Source organism: Streptopelia decaocto (assembly GCF_964273445.1).
Source record: "Streptopelia decaocto genome assembly, chromosome: 9".
Taxonomy (NCBI): Eukaryota; Metazoa; Chordata; class Aves; order Columbiformes; family Columbidae; genus Streptopelia; species Streptopelia decaocto.
In genome coordinates, this window is record NC_138664.1 from 21,125,582 (window position 1) to 21,146,582 (window position 21,001).

Sequence of the window (21,001 nt, forward strand, 5' to 3'; positions counted from 1 at the left end):
TCTTACCGAAGAAGACGGCCAGCACGGTTGTGTTCCTGAGGGAGGGCAGCCCGGAGGGTCCCCGTGCCACCGCGTTGCTGAGCTGGCGAGCGTTGGGCACGTGCGGCTCCTGCAGTGCCTGGTAGACACCATCCGCGTAGTTGGCCGGCAGCAGACGCAGCAGCCGGGAACCTGTGGCACCCATGCAACACAGTGTGGGTCTGGTGGCACCCAACAGATGGGAGACACAGTGATAGCGGGGTACACCGGCATGTGCGAAGGTCCCAGAAGGGAACAAGAGGTCGGCATAGACCATTACTAGGTTGAGAGAGGTTCTCCTTCCCCTCTACTCTGCCCTGGGGAGACCACACCTGGAATATTGTGTCCAGTTGTGGCCCCTCAGTTCCAGCAGGACAGGGAACTGCTGGAGAGAGTCCAGCGCAGCCACCAAGATGCTGCAGGGAGTGGAGCATCTCCCGTGTGAGGAAAGGCTGAGGGAGCTGGGGCTCTGGAGCTGGACAAGAGGACACTGAGGGGGGACTCATTCCTGGGGATCAAGATGGAAAGGGGGAGTGTCAGGAGGATGGAGCCAGGCTCTTCTGGTGACAACCAGTGACAGGACAAGGGGCAATGGGTGCAAACTGGAACACAGGAGGTTCCACTTAAATTTGAGAAGAAACTTGTTCCCGGTGAGGGTGGCAGAGCCTGGCCCAGGCTGCCCAGGGGGGTTGTGGAGTCTCCTTCTGTGCAGACATTGCAACCCGCCTGGACACCTTCCTGTGTAACCTCATCTGGGTGTTCCTGCTCCATGGGGGGATTGCACCGGATGAGCTTTCCAGGCCCCTCCCAACCCCTGACATTCTGGGATTCTGTGAATTACAGTGGCCAAAACCACACAAGTTTTGGTACCAACACCCAAAACTTCTTGCAAGACTGGGATCAGTGCTCTCAACACTAGGAGGGATCCTCCATGGGCATGTTCCCTTCCAGTTGTCCTTCTCTGGTGCATGTGCATCCTCGTTGCCTTCTGGGGCTCTGGGGTGCCTTGGTCCAGTAGGTAACTGGAGTGATGCTAAGCTGCCCATGTTTGCTATGTAATCCTGCATAAACACGGTGATTGCCAACACCATAGGAAACAGGAATCATAGAATTGTTTTGGTTGGAAGAGAGCCTTAAGATCATCGAGTCCAACCATAACCTAACTCTAGCACTAACCCATGGCCCTAAGAACCTTGTCTAGGAGAGGGAACAGCCAGAGAGGCAGAGAGACAAGGGAGAAGATGAGAGAGAAACACCCTGACATTGTACCCACCACCTGTCCTGGAACTGAGCATCCAGGAGGCGGGAGGTCATTTCTCACTGATGAGCAAGTTCATTTTGAAAGGCTCTTCACTGTGGTGGGCTCCGTTTGCTGGAGCAAATCCTACATTACAGGCTTAGTTTCAGGCTTAGTTTCCACAGGTTTGTTTCCAAATGTTAAGGCTTGATCTGTCTTCTCTGAAAGAGGGAGATTCATCTGCCAGGGATGTCCCTGACAGCCTTTGCTGTAACCAAAGCTTTACTGTAATCTGCTGGATGTCCCTGAGAGCCTTTGGTGTAACCAAAGGGCTGATGACACACACATCAAGTTGGAGAGCCAGCTGGACTCAGAAGAAGCTGTCTAATTGCCACTGCACCTTGTGTCACCATGAAGGCAACCGATCTGTGCTGCAGGAAACAGAAGGATTCATAATATTTTAGATAAGATGCTGCCTGCTCTGCCCCGGTGTGTGTGGCTTGGGGACATCTCCTGGAGGTGGTCCCATGGGCTGGTTGTAGGCATGAGAAAGCAGCTCACCAGTGCCACAGGAAAATCCCACATCCCATCCCAGTGTACACCAGTACATGTTGCATATCAGCCCAACAGCGCAATATCTGCCTTGCGTGGAGCACAAAAGCAGTAGGTCCAGTGTGCCTGGAACTCCTCTGTCTCTGGCCCTGTGTTGAATGCTGCTGGAACTACATGCTGACTTTTGGCTAAAAACACCTTTTTCCCAGCTCTGGGATCCCTGACACACCTGCTGGGAAGAGCTGGGTACTCCTACCTGTGCAACCAGGGACATCATTTGAGCGCAAACAGCTGCCTCTCAGGGCCATGGGAGGTGGCCTCGCCTGGTCACCTCTGTGCTCAGGTCGGAAGGGGTTTCCCTCTCAGTCACAAAGCGAGCCAGACGCCAACGTGCCAGCTCGCCCCGTCCCACCGTCCCCGTCCCCGGCACTCACCCACCGCGCCGCGGCTGTGGTGCAGCAGGTTGTTGTACCAGCCGTCATAGCGCTGGACCTCCCAAGAGATGCTCTCCTGGGCTCCTGCAAGAGATCAGACCCACTTGGTGAGCATCACAAACACACAAAACGAGCACCTCCATTACAATATTATATTTATATTGTGATATTTTCCCATATTCTTTCTTAAACTCTCTATACAAACAGTTCTTTAGATGAGTTGTGCACTCTTTTTGAGGGATAAGCCATGTCTAAAATCGGAAATTCATGCTTGTGACCCTGATGTCCCCAAAGCAATTTCTGGCCCCCACCAGTCTACTCCAAAGGATCTTCATTTCCTCCTTCTCTCTCAGGGTATCAGAAGAAGTCTCTCCTTACTTCTGATGCCCACTGTGTTCATGTGAGTCAAGAAAAGACCTTGACACTGCACTTTGCTCTGCATTGTGTATCACCATCAGCCCTTGTCAATAAATATATACTTTGTTTCCCTTGCATTAATTTTTATTGCTTTTATTATAATCCTAGCAAGAAGCTCCAGGCCCTGGTTACAAGTTGTTTACATAAACAGCAGTAGGTGTGTCTCCTGATCTGCAAGTTCAGTGTTTCGCTCCATTTTTTTCTTATCACAAACTGAATCATCCCCATTTCTGACAGGATGTCCTAGGAGTCTGAGGAAGGTCCTCGGAGCGGACCCCCTTGGATCCTCTTCCCTGAAATCACGCTTACTTCCCCAGGTCCACGTCAGCAGCAGAGCCACCGTCAAACTCAGCATCATCTCTGCGGGTCGCGGTGGCCGCTGGGTCTTTGGAAGAAGGAACCTGCGAAGGGAGAGGAGAAGGAGGGAGCTGGAGCTGGGAGGATGCTCAGACCATCATCTCAGCTCCCTCTGGTGGTTTTTCTGCCTGGTAAAACCCCGCTGCCATCATCCTCCAACTCGATTGAGTTGTCTCATAACCAGCCTTTCTCATGATGTTTTACCATCTCACTTTCCACAAAGGCCCTGGATCCAGAGCAAATTTCATCAGTGGGACATAAACCTTTAAAACCCCGGCCAACACCTGACTGAGGAGAGGGATTCCCAGACATGAACAGCAAAAGCTATGGTTTTTGCTCAAAAACGCCACAATGCTTCCGCTGGCTTTGCACGCACAGGAACGCCAAGCTTGGATTTAACTCCAAGAGAGGGTTTTCTGTTAAATCTGTCTCTTTGTCCCTTGTTCCAGTGCCGCAGGTGTGTGCCCAAAGAGCAGCATCACTTCAGAGCCAAGAGATGCACGATGCACAGCTTTCAGCTTTTCCTGCAGCGCCCTGTTGCAAGTGAAAGCGATGCTTTTAGTTTCTTGTTTTCATCGTTTCAATCAAAACTCCAAGAAATGATGGTTTCAGAAAGGCTCCCATGTTGCCAGCAGCTCTGTAGCCCTAGATACACCATCCGCTTGGCAAACGAAGTGGTTTGAGATTTAGATGTTGTCATTTGCAGTCACATTAATTGTGTTGATAAACTGAACACTAGTTGCCAGGTTGTGAGTGCAGCATATAACCCGCGTTAACTCCCTTCTGACAGTTTTCTGTATTATGACCTTTATGACATGCTGTTTCTCAAGAAGTGACATCTTCATGTTCCTCCTCTGTCACAACAGCTTCTCTGCGCTCCACACCTCACTAAATATTATTACATGCAAACCTCGTTATCAGGTTCCCATAACGTGGATTTAACACTAAATCACTGTTGAGATGCCTCTGCGCTGACCATGTTTTCGGTTCAGGTCTCACCTCCACGGACAGAGCTGCAACCCCCACCTAGAGTTGAGGCCTGAAGGCATCACCAGGCATGGTGCAGCAGGTCTCCCCCTTCCCCTTGGGTCTTCTCGAAGGGCTCCAGCAGAAAACGTGTGCTAAGATTCCTTCTGGCGCTAAGCAAACCTCCCATGTCCTCAGCTCTCGGAATCACTCTTGACCCAAGCCATAAGATGACATGGTGGCTCTCAGGCACTTTTCATCTCCCCATGGCGCAGCACTGAAAACCCACATATTGCCCAGTCGATCCAAGACTGTGGGGGGCGTCTCTGGACCTTGACCATGGACAACATGATACAGTGACAGTGGTGGTCTTGCTCCAAGAAGTAGTTTGGACCACAGACTTCTGAGGCCTTTCCCACCAACATGGAACTTCTCTCCCATGCCTCCACACTACCTTTATGTCTATCTACAAGTTACTGGTCACATTTGTCTCTCCCAACCAAACCTCAAGAACCAAATCCCTTCCCTGGGAGCAGCTCTCCCCGGCAGAACTTGGTCTGTAAAGGCGTGAGGAGACATTGACACCATCAAGCCTTCTCCAGCTATTACTGGGAACGTCCTCTCAGGCAGGGCTAAGTCACAGCAGTCCTTACAGGATGCACTTAAGAAGAGGGACATGCAGATCTGGGCTGGGGACCTCGTGCCAGTGGCACCCAGTTGTCCCACAATCTTTCCCATGCTGCAGCACTCCCCAACGTGCTCTCCCAAAGTTGAGGACCAGTTGCCAAGCTTCTCCACAAAGAGCCCCCTGTCCTCACACCTGCCTCCTGAATCTCACAAACCACCCAGGGGGTTCCTTGACATAAGGAAACCAGATCGACCTCGGAAGCCCATGGTGCAGGAAAGCTTTGCAAGCTTGGATTAGCTCCACAGACTTATGAAGCGTCAGGAAGCTTGTAAAGTCTGATGAGCCCTCCGGGCTCTGCTGTTCCACAGACTCCCTGTGACACCTTTGGGAAGTCACTCCTTTCCTCTGCATTTAATGAAATCAAGCACTTGCTTCCCTCATCTTTTTTTCTCCCATCAGAGAGGATCTCTGTGCCCTGGAGTTTCATACTCCTCCAAAAACAATGGTGCACACAGTGCAACACGTGGCTTCCCCCAGAGCAAGGATCTCCTGCTCCACCTGATCTCAGCAGATGGACCAGGTGACTGTCACCTTCCTGGGTCTGGGAGCAAGCTGCATCTCCCCAGCCTTGGATGCCCACCAGAAAATCCCAAACCTGTGTGCACACACACAGGGACCAATGGGAGGTGTCCACCTCGGGACACCCCTAGGGCCACATGGCGCAGTGCCACCAGAGTGCACAGCAGGGGCTGCCTCCCCTGGTGGGACAGAAGGTCCCTGCCTGTCCCCATGGTGACCTGTGCCCACACCGCAGGGACATGCACAGTCCCAACCTGCTCTGTCCTGCCACCCTGCTCCCTCCCAGGCAGGGTGTGCGTGGCTCCGTCGCACCCTGCGGGTGAGGACACGCGTGACTCCATCCCATCTGTCCCCACATGTGACCCAGAACCCCAAGTCCCTGCAGGCAGGGACAGAGGTATCCCCAACCTCCTAGTGCCCCACTCAGGTGTGTCCCCCAGCCAGGTGGGGACACAGTGGCCCCGACCCCTTGGTCCCCCGTGCAGATGGGGACGTGACCCCCATCTCACTCTGTGTCCTGTCCCCCGAGCAGGCAGGGACACCAGCATCCATGCAGGTGGGGGGAACACACGGCCTCATCCACCCTGTCCATCACCCAGGAAAGAAACGTGTAGCCCCATCTTTTCCACCCCCCCATGCATGACCCCTTCCCAACTTGTCCCCCACGCAGGAGGAGTCGAGAGCAGCACAATCCCCCCCGCAGGCAGCAGGTGCGTGGCTCTGGCTCCCAGTTCTCCACGCAGGGGGAGGAGGGACACGCGTGGACCCGATTCCCCAAATTCCCCCCGTGTCCGCAGCCCCCGGTCCCGGCGCTCACCTCGGCGGCGGTGCGGCGGGCAGTGCTGCGGGGCGGCCCGCCCCGGCATTTACATAGGGCTCCGCGCCCGCCGCCGCCTATAAGAGCCGGTGCGGGACGGTGCCGCCCGATCCCCGCCACCGCCGCCACCGCCCGCAGGTAGGTACCTGGAAAAGGGCCGCCACCCCCCGCGCCGCCCCGCCCGCGCCCCGCTGACCGCCCACCCCTGCACCCCGCCGGGGCGCCTCGCCCCTGCTCGGGCCCTTCGGGCGCTCCGGGGAGCAGCCCCCGGACGCTGCTCGAGGGGTCCTGGTTAGGCGGGGGGAAGAAGGGGAGAATGAATTCCCATCCTGAGCTAGCCCGGCGGTTTTTGCTGTCCCAGTTTGACCCTCTTGAAGGGGCAGGTAAATGCAGTCCCCCCATCCCGGAACTGCAGCTCTGGTCATTCGGTTTCCAGGGGACAGGATTTTCCTTGTTTCAATGGAAAATACCCATCTGCAGCCCCGAGCAACCCCATCTAGGATGGCTGTTTGCTCTGCTGTGAGGATGTTTTATCTGGGCACTTTAGAAAGGTCCTTGATTCATCGTGAGGCAGGAAAACCGGGTTTCTCTAAGAAGAAACTCCTGGGTTTTGGGCAAATTTTCTGCCTCCTTTACCTTTCTCCCTTGCCAGTCCGGAATACTTTAAACAGAAAAGTTGTCCGTTTATGCCAAATTACTGCTCTTTCCTTGAAGATGTCTCTAGTCTTTTCCCTGTCCATACACTGTGACAGAGGAACGCACAGAGACTCCATGGCCGTGCTTCTGCATGGAGGATGCTTTCCAAGGTGCGACAGCTTCAGCTTCTCCTGCCCTGAGCTGCAGGCACCGGTTTTCCACTTCAAAGCTGCAAAAATGCCAAGGAGCTGGTCTCCTGTGCAGGGTAATCAAGTGAGAAAGACTGGGCGGACAGCAACAGAAAGAATTGTTTCCCTGGAAATCCTCTATAAAACTATTCCCAGAAGTTCTAAAGTATAGAGGAAATATAAATCTCCCTTTATATAGCTCGAAATTTAGATTTTGATTTAGCAAGGCAACACTTTGCATGTTATGTTTTGGGGTTTCAGTTGTTCCGTATCTGTTTAAGCTGTGAAGAGTTGTGTTTCAGTGAGTACACACTTGGAATCTTTCCTTCCCTCTCTGCATCTCATATGAAATTTGGGCAAAGATATAAAAATCTGGCGGAATTCAAGCAATCAAGATTTAACTTGTCCTAGGCTAAACTCTTCATTTATTTCTTCTCTTATAGCTGCTCAGACTGTTTTGTGGGCACATGGGTTGGATCTTACCTAAAAATACGATTAATACTGTTTTCAGAAAATGAGAATAAAATCAACTCCTCCATGCAGGGACAGAATGAAATTGTATTTGGGTGTGAGTCATATTAGCACCAGCATTCCCTAACTTTAGGAGACTTCTCGGGGTAGTTGCTTGCAGAGATGCTATTAAATAAGCAAAATAAAAGGACTAAGCATGTAATCAGTTTTGGTAGAGAAGCTCTAAGCCAGGAACGGGGGAAGCTCTGTAATTGCTAGAACTAAAGTGCCAGCAGGAGTTCAAAGCCATCTGTGGGAATTACACACTTTGTTGTCTCGTGTAACTCATGTTCCTTTAGCCTTGAGATGAGCTCCTGATGCTCGTGCGCTCCTTGGACCCACATCCCCGCTCTGGGAATTGCTTCTGGTCCCTCTGGACCAAGCACGGGAACAGTCCTGCCTCCCCAGATTGTACTTTTTAGGGGGAAAAGCTTCATCAAGGTGATGGGGCTGGTGGGCTTTGTTCCACTTGGAGGTGGTGGCCCCTGGCTGGGGGTAATTTTGCTGCTTAGAGATCGATGTATCAGTGGTTCCGTGTCGTTTTGGAGGAAGGCTTCACCTGCTGGTGGTTGCTAGCTCATGGGCTTCCTCTAAGGGTTCTCCACAAAGCGGAAAGCCCTGGCTGATTAAGGGAGTGGAGCATCTCCCGTGTGAGGAAAGGCTGAGGGAGCTGGGGCTCTGGAGCTGGACAAGAGGACACTGAGGGGGGACTCATTCGTGGGGATCAGTATGGAAAGGGGGAGTGTCAGGAGGATGGAGCCAGGCTCTTCTGGTGACAACCAGTGACAGGACAAGGGGCAATGGGTGCAAACTGGAACACAGGAGGTTCCACTGAAATCTGAGAAGCAACTTGTTGGGGGTGAGGGTGGCAGAGCCTGGCCCAGGCTGCCCAGGGGGTTGTGGAGTCTCCTTCTGTGCAGACATTGCAACCCGCCTGGACACCTTCCTGTGTAACCTCATCTGGGTGTTCCTGCTCCATGGGGGGATTGCACTGGATGAGCTTTCCAGGGCCCTTCCAGCCCCTCACATCCTGTGGTTCTGTGGCTGCTGGAAGGAAGGACCCGGCTCTGTCTGGGGAGGAGCTGCTCGACAGGTTTCTGGGCTCGTGCTGCTCCTCAAGCCGCAGCAGGACAGCAGCTGGCGGTTCCCTGGGCTGCCGCAAACCCTCCAGGCTGGCGGAGCCCTGCCCCAGGCACCTCCTCTCCACTCAGAGCTTTTGGGCGGTGTGTTTCTCTGCTGGGAAGTATTTCACCTGCTTGTTTCCTTGCAGCATCACATTTCCTTGCCCCTCCGGGGAGTTTTGAGGTGGACCTGCTGCAGCTGGTTATTCCGGAGCTGAGCTGGGACTGGCCACCACCACCACTGTAACCAGCCCTCTCCCGGAGGTGCAGGATGACTCTCTTTGACGGCATCTACCCCTTCTACCCGCAGCCGAGGAAGGCCTCCGTGTTCAACGTCAGCACCATCATAGTCATCGTGGTCTTCCTCACGTTTGCTTGCAGCTTCCTGCTCATCACCCCGGGCATCCGTGGACGGGCGGTGCGAGACCCCTCTCCCCATATCTGCTCCCCACGTTTGGGATGCTGGGACAGTCCTGGCCGGTTCAGGGTGAGACGGGAGGACAGCCAGGGCTGATGTCCCACCTCATGTCCCACCTCTCTCCCCGCAGAGGCTGTACTGGACGCTGCGGGTTCTCCTCAGCCTCATCGTGGGAGTGGTGATTGTCAGTAAGTGCTGCTCAGCTCTCGGAGGGGGAATCTGGGAGCAGGATTAAACCCCAGGGCAGGGTCTGTGTTGGGAAACACCGGGTGGTGGTCACAGCCGTGGCCTGGCCAGGGTTGGCTGCATGGTCTGCCCAACCCCTGCTCTGCAAAGCAGTCCCACAGCTTCCCAAAAGGGCTTCCCCCTCCCTGGCATCCAGAGGTGCCTGTGGTTACTGTTGAGACGAGAAGGAGCTTTGCTGGTTGTGACTGCACAGCGGAGGTTGAACAGGTGGTTCCTCTGGCCGTGCAAGCTCTCCTGAGCTGCCCATGGCCAAGGTTGTGGGTCAAAATAAAACACAGGCAGGGCAGAAGTGTGGTGGGAGGGAGGGTAAAGACCTCTGAAGGAGCAAGGCAGAAGGAGATGAAGGATTTGGTTTAGCAGAAACCAGGGAATCACAAAATCATGGAATCATTTTGGTTGGAAAAGACCCTCAAGATCATCGAGTCCAACCATTAACCCACCCCATGTCCCTGAGAACCTCATCTCCATCCGTTCAACCCCTGTGGGGATGGTGACTGCACCACCGCCCTGGGCAGCCTGTTCCGCAGCTTCACAACCCTTTCCAGGAAGAAACTTGTGTAATAAATGGAACTGGTAGTAGAAACCCGGCTGTGGGATTTCCAGCTCAGACAGGGCGACAGAATGTGTACTGAGGGGATAGAAGGTGCCAGATGGGGAGAGCAACCAGCCCTGACCCCAAATCTAAGAGATTTTGACTACAAGGCTGCCTGGAGAGGGATGGTGAAGCACAACGTAAGTGACACAACCCCCAGTTCACCCAGGTGATAGAAGGAGATATCGAGGCTGTGACCAGCCGTGGGGCTCTGCCAGCTGACATGTGGTGGTCACCCTCTGCCTGGGGACATCCAGATACTGGGAGATGCTGTCAGAGCTGCCCGGGAATGTGGTGTCAGGATGGAGATGGCAGAGGGATGGAGGTCAGGGCTTGCTCCGCCAGCTCAGCCCTGGGGAGCCGTCCAGTGCCTCTCTCTTTACAAGGACGCAGCCAGGCGGAATTGATTGTTTTAAAGCCAGCGTCAGGGTTTCTGTCTGGCGGCAGCAGGGCACACTCAGCCCCGCAGCTGGGAAACGTTCCTGCAGAGCTGCTACTGGATCAGTGCCCTCACAAGTTGATTCAGCAGCTGAACTTATTTTCAGGCAGGTTTAAAAGGTCTTGTTCAGCCTGGGAGTAAATAGTCACCTTCTTTTTCTTTCAAAGAAATTGTTTACACTGAGGGTGGTGAGAGCCTGTCCCAGGTTGGCCAGAGAGGTGGTGGATGAACCATCCCTGGAGACATCCCAGGCCAGGCTGGACGGGGCTCTGAGCAACCTGAGCTGGTGAAGATGTCCCTGCTCATGGCAGGGGGGGCACTGGGGGAGCTTTGAAGGTCCTTTCCAACCCAAACCATCCGTGATTCACTTTCAGCTTGTCTCAGCGTCACAATGTCAAGCCCACCACAAAGTGAAAGTATATCAGGAAAAAAGATATTCTGTTCCAAAAAAAACATATACTAGAAATGTTTCAACCTTTTCCCCCAGCTGAAGTGTCTGGCAGAGCTGTGACGGCACTTGCCACCCCGGTTTGACAGTGATCTTCACTATTCACTAACAGGGCGATCTAGGGAGCTTAATATTTGGCAGTGAAACTCACCCGTGTTCCCGAGGCTGAGGAACGGGCTCATTTCCCAGCCCTGTCCCCGGGGGCTGCGGTGCTTGCCGTGCTGGGCAGCTTGCAGGGAGGTCCTGGAGAGGATGTCCAAGGAGGAATCAGGTCGTGGGGTTCATCCCTGGGGATGTGAGCTGCCCTGCTCCGGAATGGAGGGAGGAGATGCTGAGCGCGGGGCGGACACGAGCTCTGCCAGGGCGTGGGGGCTGGTTGAGGCACGTCCTGGGCCTGAGTCAGCTCTCCTGCCCTCCTTCCCCTCCTTGGCAGTGCCGCGGTGCCAACGCCGCCCTTGCTGCTCGCCCGTCATCCCCCTTGAGCACAGCAAGGCCCAGGACCAGCCCCTCTTTAACCCCAGCCTTACTCTTCCTGGCAGCTGTGCAGTTCACGGGGGACTGGGAGACCGGTTGGGTGACGGCAAACACCTCCTACAAGTCCTTCAGCCAGGCCCTGGTCAACGTGGACATCGGGCTGCATGTCGGCTTGGCGGGGGTGAATGTCACGCTGGTGGGTGAGTCTGATGTCCTTGTCTGCAGCTCTGGAGCGGCCGTGGTCCCAGGGGGTCTCCAATTGCTCTGTGGGTGGCCTTGGTCTGCACGGAGGCTCCTGGGACCCTGCTGTCCACCCCAGCTACTGGGACACAGCAGGACCTCAATCTTCTCCCTCTGGCAGGAAACCCAGTGAATCAGGTCAATGAGACCATTAACTACAACGAGCACTTTGCCTGGAGCTTCGGTGCAGACTACGACCACAGCTATGGTGAAGGACTGGAGAAAGGGCTGCCCAACCCCATCCTTTATGTGGCGGAGAAGTTCACCACGCAAAGCCCCTGCAACCTGCACAGGCAGTACCGCATCTCCGGCCACTACGCGTCGGCCACTCTCTGGTGAGCCTTGCTCTCCTGGTCCAAGCAGGGGAGATGCAGACATGTGGGAAAGGCTCTGCTGCCCTTCCCAGGAGGAAATCCATGTGCGTGATGGGGCCTCTGCAAGGGCACCTTGGGGTGAGCAGATAACAGGGATGGTCCTGGTTCTCTGCTGATCAGCTTCACCAGGGCTGGGCACAGGAGAGAGGAACGTGATGCAGATCCCTGCTGCGATGTGGTGATGACGGCAGGGGCCCATCCCTGTGGACCTGCCGCCCTCAGTGGCCCCAAGAGGCCCAAGGGCATGTGTAGAATTCTTCCATACCCATTTCTGAGGGTATTTAATGTTTGGGAGCGAGACCAGATGAGGAGAAACTGGTGATGCTGTTATTATGGGGTTGACCTCAACTCTTCAGTTGGCTGTGCTGGGCAGTGATGTGTTGCTGCTCATCTGGGCCGAGGGAGAGCTGGTCCACAACTGTCAGGAGATGCTCCTCTCTAGCATGGGTTGTGGAGAGTGAGGACCATTGCACTGGATTTGAGAGCAGGGTTGCTGGAGAGGGACCTGGTGGTACCATGGAGTGAGAGGCCCTGGTCCATAGCAGCAGTTATCCCAGTGCTGTGTGCTGCTCTCTGCCCCACGCGTGGAAAGACAGGGAGCTGAGATAGTCCACATACACTGCCGTGACCTCCTCGAGGCTGGTACAGTCTGTGGGCTGAGCAATGGGAGGAGGAAATCCGGGCTTCTGCCTTCGGGATGCAGCAGTGTGAGCGTTGCACGTCTGCTTGCTCAGCCTGGGGTCACTCCAGCCTGCCCACAGAGCTTCTTGGCCTCATGCAATGCAACCTGGACTCCAGATTCCTCCCCCCACCTGGAAATCCTCACAGATCATCCTAGTGCCTGGCACTTGCACAACTCGTTTGTTTGTTTTCTCTTATCTCCAGGGTGGCCTTTTGCACTTGGCTCATCTCCAACATGCTCTTCTCCATGCCCGTCCTAGTCTATGGAGGCTACATGCTGCTGATCACAGGGGCCTTCATGATCTTCTCGTTGATCTCATTCTCCACTGTGAGGAACTCCCTGATGTGCCCAATCCACTTTGGGACCGCAGTCCTGCACACAGGCTATGGGGGATCTTTCTGGCTCACGCTGGCGATTGGTAAGGACACTGAGCTACACTGGGCAAGAGAAGTGGGCCCATGCAAGCCTTGTGAGGTTCAACAAGGCCACGTGCACGGTTGGGGCATCTGGGTCGGGGCAGCCCCGGTGTCAATCCAGGCTGGGATGCGGGGATGGAGAGCAGCCCCAGGAGAAGAACTTGGGGTGCTGGGGTGAGAGATTGGACAGGACACACATGGACCTGCTGGAGAGGGGCCAGAGGAGCCCCAGAAATGATCCGAGGCTGGAACAGCTCTGCTGGGGACAGGCTGAGAGAGTTGGGGTGTTCAGCTGGAGAAGAGAAGCTCCGGGGAGACCTTGTTGTGGCCTTTCTGGACTTAAAAGGGGCCCATAAGAAAGATGGGGACAGACTTTTAAGCAGGGCCTGTTGCAATAGGACAAGGGGTGGTGGTTTTAAACTAAAGGAGGAAGATTCAGGCTGGACATGAGGAAGGAATTGTTGGCCCTGAGGGTGGTGAGAGCCTGGCCCAGGTTGGCCAGAGAGGTGGTGGATGAACCATCCCTGGAGACATCCCAGGCCAGGCTGGACGGGGCTCTGAGCAACCTGAGCTGTTGAAGATGTCCCTGCTCATGGCAGGGGGAACTGGAGGAGCTGGGAAGATCCCTGCCAACCCGAACCATTCTATGATTTTCCATAAGAGAAGGCATTTTCCCCTGGCAGGGGGACACGAGAAGAGGGGTGGCAGTGTGCTGATGGTTACAGGGATGCTCACAGGGAGCACGTTGTCTTCCAGGCTTGCTCTGTCTTGTGGCCGGGATTGCTGTTGTCGCACTGCACTACTTCAACTTGGACTTGCTGAAAACTTTCTTTGATCTCCGCAAGGACAAAGCAGAGGAGTACCAGGAGATGACTCAAGTGTACGTCAACTCTCATTGTGCAAACGAAGGACTGTGTCCTTCTCAGCCCTCCAAACTCAACAGCATCTAGAAGAAAGTTTTTCCTGCACTTTCCCTGAAGGTGGGTCTGAAAGTGCAGGACACAAACCCTTCTTGATGTCCCCAGAGACCCATTTCCCCATTCAACTGCCTTTGAAGAGCACACGAGGGCACCTTGGGGTGATGTGATGTACCTTTGCAGGCTGTATCTCCCAGTGCGTGCCCTCTGGAAAAGGACAGGCTTTGCAGAGAGCTGCAAAGGGAGCAGCTCCCAGCTCTGATGACTTGAGCTGGACCCTCCCCTGGGGATCTCTGTCCCAGGAGAAATGTCCCTCCTGCCCTGTGCCCTGGCACAACGTGGTGCAGCAAGTCTCCGATGACCAGTTCCCACAGCAGAAACTGAGCTCACTGCTCACGTTCTCATGAGGAGGACCCCTGACTCCAAAAGACGGTGATTAAACCTGCTCATCTCTTTCTCAAGCACTTGATAAAGTACAGACCTTTTCATGTAGACCTTTTGGCCTACCTAGGAAAGCCAGGCACAGACCCCAACCCCACCAGGCTGGATGCGGCACGAGCTGCTCCAGAAATACAGACTGAGCAAACCTGCGGTGCAGTTTGCTCGGGGAGAATGTGGTGATGTGATTTCTTTTCGCTTTCAAACCTGGGCTTTGTTAGGTGAGACTTCTAGCCTAGTGTGGGCTGAAAAGTTGCCAGAGGGAAGGACAGAGCCAGAAGGCTGAAGTCATCCCCATCCAGCTGGAGCACACTTGGGCTGGTTGGGCTCACCACGAAACGCAAACCGGAGGCCAGAGCCAGCCAAGGTGAGAAATGACACACATCAGGCTGCGTTATTGCAAACAGAAGACGGGCTCTGGCACCAAACCCACAGCCTGAGGGAGCCTCCAAGCACCCGCATAAGGAGATCACTACATCTGAATGCTGGAGACCCGGGCAGCTTCAGCCCAATTAATTGTAAAGGACATAATTTCAGTATTTGGACTCTTTTCTATCTGAAAAAAGACCCTTGCTGTTAAGTTACTTACTTCTTTCACATCATATTTGTGTTGCACTAATGTGATTTGTTATGGGCAAGAATTATTATTTTTGATAAAACGTCATTAAAGCCCTGCTCCTTGGAAATGCTTTGGGCATTTTGGGGGGCTGGTTTCTTAAGCAGGGGCTCTTGCGAACCCCCAGCTGCCCTGGCAGAGGTGTCCACAAGGAACGACGAGGCTTGTTGACATGTGTCAAGGTGAAAACCCCTTGTCACGGGGAGCAGCACCCTGCAGGGATGCAGGAGAGCATCGAAAGGACTTTAACGAGCCAAGCAGTGGGACAAAAGCCATAAGATCAAACCAACAAGACTCCCTTGGGAAAAGGAGGGGCCTTTCTCGAGTCTTTCTTGCATCCAGACATGTCAGATCTGGAAGCATCATGGGAAGATGCTACAACCAACCACAAGTTATTGAGCTGGTGTGGGACAGATCCCATGTCCTGAAAGCACAGGGTGCTGTGAGGTTTCCCATCCTTTCTGCCAACGCATCTGCCCCTCTCCAGCCCCATGTCCTGCTTTTAGACATGATTTTCCCCCATTGCATCCTCAGCAGAAGAAAAGCTTTGGCCTGTTGCATCAGACACACAGAGGCATGAACCTAAATAAAGAAAATTTGATCCATTTGAAGCACAAAGACACCAGATCTGTGTCTTGCTTGCTCCCCAACAAACACCAGCTGTCCAGGATTTCTGCAGTAGGGCTTGCATGGGGCCAGTGACATGATGGGGGATGCAGGGACTCCTTTGTGCATCGTGTCTCCTGCAGAGCAGGCGGTCAGCACACCAGGGTTCACCACCTGCACGGAGGTTTGCAGGTGGAGGATTTCTCCCCTTGCCACCATGGGGACGGGCACACACAAGGGCCATCGCTCAGGGATGATTGTTTTCCTCACTACATGCTGTCATAGCAGCTTCTTCACGTGCTCTGTAAGAACTGTGGTTGTACAGCTCCTGGGCTGTGTCGCTGCAGGTCCTACCTCCTCTGTCCACCACAGCTCCTGCCTCAGTTTACTCACTGTGGGCAAGAAGACGTAAAATAATTGCCATTAAATCCTTACCTCTGGGGCTAGGCTGCTTCTGCCCCTTGCTTTCCAGGGGATCTCGCATCTAACCAGGGAGACAATGCCAGCAGTGGAGCAAACACTGTAAGTATCTTGGAGAGCACAGCTCTGCAAGGGGCGTCTTCAAGGACCGTGGTCCCCACGCCTGGAGGAACTCCTTGCACCAAGACATGCAGCCACTGTGCCATCAAACAGGCAGCAGAGCCATCCCCTCCCCTGTCCCCACGCTCGGCTGCAGAGGGGAACACGCCTGCGAAAGGCAGAGGTTTATGAGGGCTGAATTTCAACCCAATAAATACAAGGGGTTTGTTGCACTTTGGATCTAGTCCAGCTGTAAGGTGATGCACCTTCTGGTAGATGCCACTGGGGACATCCTGGCTGAGGTGTCCCAAGCCCAAGGAGTTCAGCTCCAACCTATTTTTAAATGCTTGTTGGGTCCTCTAGGTCCTCACTGAAGGCTCTTCCATCTGGAATGGGATGGGGATGCCACGTCTGAGCACCCCGCCCCACGGTGGTCCCTCTGCAAACCTCTCTGCTGGGCTGGGAGCTGCTCCTGTCAAGCCTTCCACTGGCCCAGGGTCACTCCAGCAGCTGAAGTCCCCCCATATCTCCCCTTCTCGTTTGCCTGGGGATGCCCCAACACACTATTTACCGCGTGTGGACTTCATTGCCCTGCACTGACCAGCCATGGTTAGACGCCCCATACGGGTCCACAAAATGTCTCTGCCTTTGCCTCTTTCCCTTCCCTACAGCTGACATGTCCCAGTAGAAGAGCATCCCCTGCCAGCCTGCCCCGAGGGACCCCTCTGTCAACAGACAAGAGAAACACCAAGTCCAACTTGTTTTATTGAGACAGAGGGGAAGATAAGTGAGCACAAAACAGAAAAAAAAAATAAACTGCAAAACTTGCACAGAGTTAAAGGGGTGAAAACCTGAAACGTGCTCCTCCCCTGCATGGACAAGGTACCTCCTAGATGTTGGTGGTTGGCTGCACCCACCTTGGGTTGCAGGGTTCCATTGTCACCTGCCCCATAACACGTGTATCTCCATGGCTGAGCAGGAGGAAGACAAACCTCCCAGACCAGGTGCGATGCTCACCTCTGGCTAACTGATTACAGCCACTCTCCAGGGCACTGCGGCACCTCCATTCCCACCTTCTCCTCTGCTTCTCTCCCACCAAAACATTCTGTCTCCCTTTCAGAGGGCTGTGAGAGCACCGATAGCTCACAGGCTGGTGGCTGTGGCTTGAGGTCTTCATAAGCGCTGTGAAAAGAAGGAGCCAACCAACCAGCTCCTGACGGCAACGTTTCCAACCCAATGTACAGCCCAGCGCATCTCAGACCCACAACAAAGCTAGGCTGTGCAGTGCCAGGTTGGGTCTGAAATCCAGGATGTCTTCAAGGTCTGGTATCTCCAGCAATCACGGACCTCCTTGCCAATCTACTCTTCAAGAGAAGGTGCGGGATACGGGGCACCCTGGTGACCACAGCTCTGCTTGCTCTTCCTGACCACTGGTGGGATAAGCATCCCTGGTCAGAGGGGACTTCTGAGAGGTCTTTGGGGTAAAGGTGAACCTGGGGGGGGCTCTACTTCTCCTTTGGTTCATATTTATTCTGCGTTTATTTGATTTATCTCCAGTTTGTTCTGGTTTACTCTCTGCAACTTAAGGAGGACTCTTGAGGTTTGTTGGGGGTGGACTAAGGGGCAGGGCAGTATCCCAGCGCCTGCAACTGGGCAGCCAGGGATGAGGCAGGAGCTCTTCCAGCTGCTGGTGAGTACAACAACTGCAAAGAAAAATGGGGGCAAACTGTCGTGTTTGAGACACCTTTCCAAGACTTGTCACCAAGCTCTTGCTGTGACACATCCCTCCTGGGGGAATTGGACCAGAGCGTGAATTCGGGGGGTGTCCTTGGGCTTTGCCAGTGCCTTACAGCCGGGTGGCTGTCACCTCGCAGAGCTCGCCCAGGGGCACCATCAGCACATCCCGTGCAGAGGAGCTGGGCTCAGCTGGCCGGCAGGACTTGTCCCACACCTCTTCTTCTTCTCCCTTGTCCTCGTCCAGGTTAAAGACCAGCTTCAGCTTCTCCGGCCGCAGGGAGTTGAGGATGAGGATGCCCAGCCCCAGCAGCAGGCACAGCAGCCCTGCGATGCACAGCATGGGGAGACACATCAGCACCTCCTCCCCGTGTGTCCCAGCCCCATCCAGACGCAGATCTGGGCTTGGAGGCCAACAGCATGTGGCATCATGCAGGAGGTTAAGGGAAGGTGTTATTTCCCTCTTCACATCTGGACTCTGCCACTAGTTTGGGGTCCCCAGAACAAAAGAGAAGTCAATGAACTGGGGCAGATCATAGAATCACCGAATCATTTTGGTTTGAACAGACCCTCAAGGTCATAATCCCAACTGTTAAACCACCCCTGGCACTGCCCCATGTCCTGAGAACCTCATGTCCGTCTGTCCAACCCTCCAGGGATGGTGACTCCAGCACTGCCCTGGGCAGCCTGTTCCAATGCCCCACAGCCCTTTGGGGAAGAAATTGTTCCCCAGATCCAACCTCAACCTCCCCTTGAGGCCATTTCCTCTGGTCCTGTCGCTCGTTCCTTGGGAGCAGAGCCTGACCCTGCAGGGACGGAGAACAAAAGCCCCAGGAGTAACCTGAGCACTCACCTGTTGCTAATGTCAGCCAAAAAGATCCACCATAGTCTGTTTTCAAGGCAGCTCGGCCAAACTGGATGGGGCACTTCAGGGTGTTCCTCGCAGTGAAGAAGAAGAGCAGTGAGAAGAGCATCAGCACAGCAGTGAGCAGGAGCATGTAGCCCCCATAGAGCAGGATGGGCATGGAGAACAACAGGATGGAAATGAGCCATGTGCAAAAGGCCATCCTGCGAAAGTACCACAAAACTGAGCAGAAAGAATCAAGTTCGGAGCCTCTTCTCAGGCTGTTCTCTCCACATTCCAGTAGAGGGATATGGCCCTGGGCAACCTGCTCTAGCTGACCTTGCTTGAGCAGGCAGGCTGGACAGGCTGATGTAAGGACATCCCTTCCAAACCAAATGATTCCATAACTTCATGAATGGTGGAGCCGTGGGACAGGTCCCACAGTGGTGGAGAGGGGTCTCCACACCTGGGGACACTCAGTGTTGAACTTCATGAAGCACTGAACCCCTCAATACGCCTTTGATGCCAGCCCTGCTCTGGGCGGGGGACTGGAGTGGAAACCTCTGGAGGTCCCTCCAGATCAACTCTTTCTCTGACTCTCGTGGTCCTCCACACCTGGCCGCGCCCAGGCGGTTCCCACCTGTTCTAAGGCAACAAGGGAGACCTTTGTTTGGAGAACGGCACAAGGAGTCGTGCCCGCGTCTGATTCAGCTCTTGGAGTGAACCCAGCTGCCAGCCCTGCCCAGCTTTGGGCTCAGCTCACAGGGAGCTGAGCACAGCAAATTGTTCTCGTTCCAATCATAATGACGAAAAATAAGTTTGCGTCAACATCCCTGCCTTGAAATATTCCTTCTCAACAGCAGGAAGGTTTGAGCAGGGCTTGTTATTTTTCCTGAAACTCAAAAAGGAGATGTGGGCAGGGACCTGGAGGGGGAATCGCAAGACTCTTCCCCACAGTGGCTCTTCCATGACCTCTGGGGCACGTGGGGATGCTCTGGGACTCCATGATCACAACACACACAAGGGCCCTCAGCTTTACACCTCAAGACAGCCTCTGAGCACTCTCATGACGGTCCCTCCTGCTCCTCACCAGTGGGTCTCATGCCCTCTTGGGCACGCAAGAGGAACCCCACCACAACTGGGCTCGTCAGGGCTCCACGTCTTGCTTGGGAGAGGACCCTGCACCATAAACCCCACACAGATGTATCTGCTTTCCTTTAACTGAAAAATAATTTTCCTCCACCTGCAATATTGCACATCAGGGGAGAGAAGACAGAAGAGGGCTCAGGGGACATGGTCAGGAATCATCAGCACCCCTGGTTATGCACAGGGCTTGGTACCAGCGACCAGCCAAAGCTTTAGAATGGCCTTACAGGGACAGGGTGGCTCCAACAAGCTCCCTCTGCTCTGCCTGGTTCTGGTCAGCAGAGACAGGGCTGACCTCTGGTTCTAACTCACCACAGCGTGAGGGACGCGTAGTGGCCGGAGATGCGGTACTGCCTGTGCAGGTTGCAGGGGCTTTGCGTGGTGAACTTCTCTGCCACATAAAGGATGGGGTTGGGCAGCCCTTTCTCCAGTCCTTCACCATAGCTGTGGTCGTAGTCTGCACCGAAGCTCCAGGCAAAGTGCTCGTTGTAGTTGATGGTCTCATTGACCTGATTCACTGGGTTTCCTGCCAGATGATGAAGACTAAGGACCTTTCTCAGCCTCGGAGGCAGCTCCAAGGCTCCCTGGTGTGGGGGCTCGAGGGTCCACAGCCCAAGTACCCAGGTGCACGGCTGCCAAACCTGCACCTGGTCCCGTCCTGTTGTGATGTGCACTCACCCACCAGCGTGACGTTCACCCCTGCCAGGCCAATGTGCAGCCCGATGTCCACCTTCACCAGGGCCCGGCTGAAGGACTTGTAGGAGGTGTTTGCCATCACCCAGCCCGTCTCCCAGTCCCTGCTGAACTGTACGCCTGTGAAGACTTCAAAGGTTAGTCAGCGAGACATCTAGTGCTGGAAGCACCTGCCATGATAGTCACCATGGCCTGGGCATCATCCACCCCATCCCAACGGCAAGGCCTGGGTTGTGAGCCCCAAGGAGCAGAAGCCTTGTATGAGCCTCCCCAAGGCCAATCCAAACTCATGACCCTGAGAGCCCCACTTGGGTTGGTTTCTCCCCAAACTCAGCGCAGTCCCCAGCCCTAGAGGCAATGGGGATTTTGTGAGGGCACCATCCAGGCACTGGTCCTCATCCAAGCCCCTGCCAGTTTGTCTGAGTCCCCTGGCAGCTGGCAGTGGGCTTTTGCTGACTGCCCAGGAGGTGTCTGTGCATACAACCACCAGCCTTTGGAGAGGACACAGATGACCGCTTGCATCTCCCACCGCTTGCTGGAGCCAGGTCCAAGGCACAAACAGGCACTGGTCTCCCCCTTAAACTTATCCTGCAAGCTGGACTTGGTGCTTGTCTGCTTCATCCACCCTCCCTTGCTTTGCTCCTCTGTCTCCCGTGTCCTGGGCATCCTTGAGCTTCCCCCCAGGACCCTGGTACTCAC

General features: G+C 54.6%; 1 protein-coding gene across 1 annotated transcript in view; it reads right to left on the bottom strand.

The window, feature by feature from the left end:
• The window catches only part of DUOX2 (dual oxidase 2), a gene marked incomplete at both ends in the record, with an annotated part of 39,877 nt that overhangs the window by 17,898 nt on the left and 978 nt on the right, over positions 1 to 21,001 (bottom strand). The window contains 7 exons of the mRNA XM_082061110.1: positions 7 to 171; positions 2,242 to 2,330; positions 2,968 to 3,059; positions 17,753 to 17,946; positions 18,473 to 18,687; positions 19,922 to 20,135; positions 20,288 to 20,422. Coding sequence (XP_081917236.1) covers positions 7 to 171; positions 2,242 to 2,330; positions 2,968 to 3,059; positions 17,753 to 17,946; positions 18,473 to 18,687; positions 19,922 to 20,135; positions 20,288 to 20,422 — 1,104 coding nt within the window. The remainder of the gene's footprint in view (positions 1 to 6; positions 172 to 2,241; positions 2,331 to 2,967; positions 3,060 to 17,752; positions 17,947 to 18,472; positions 18,688 to 19,921; positions 20,136 to 20,287; positions 20,423 to 21,001) is intronic.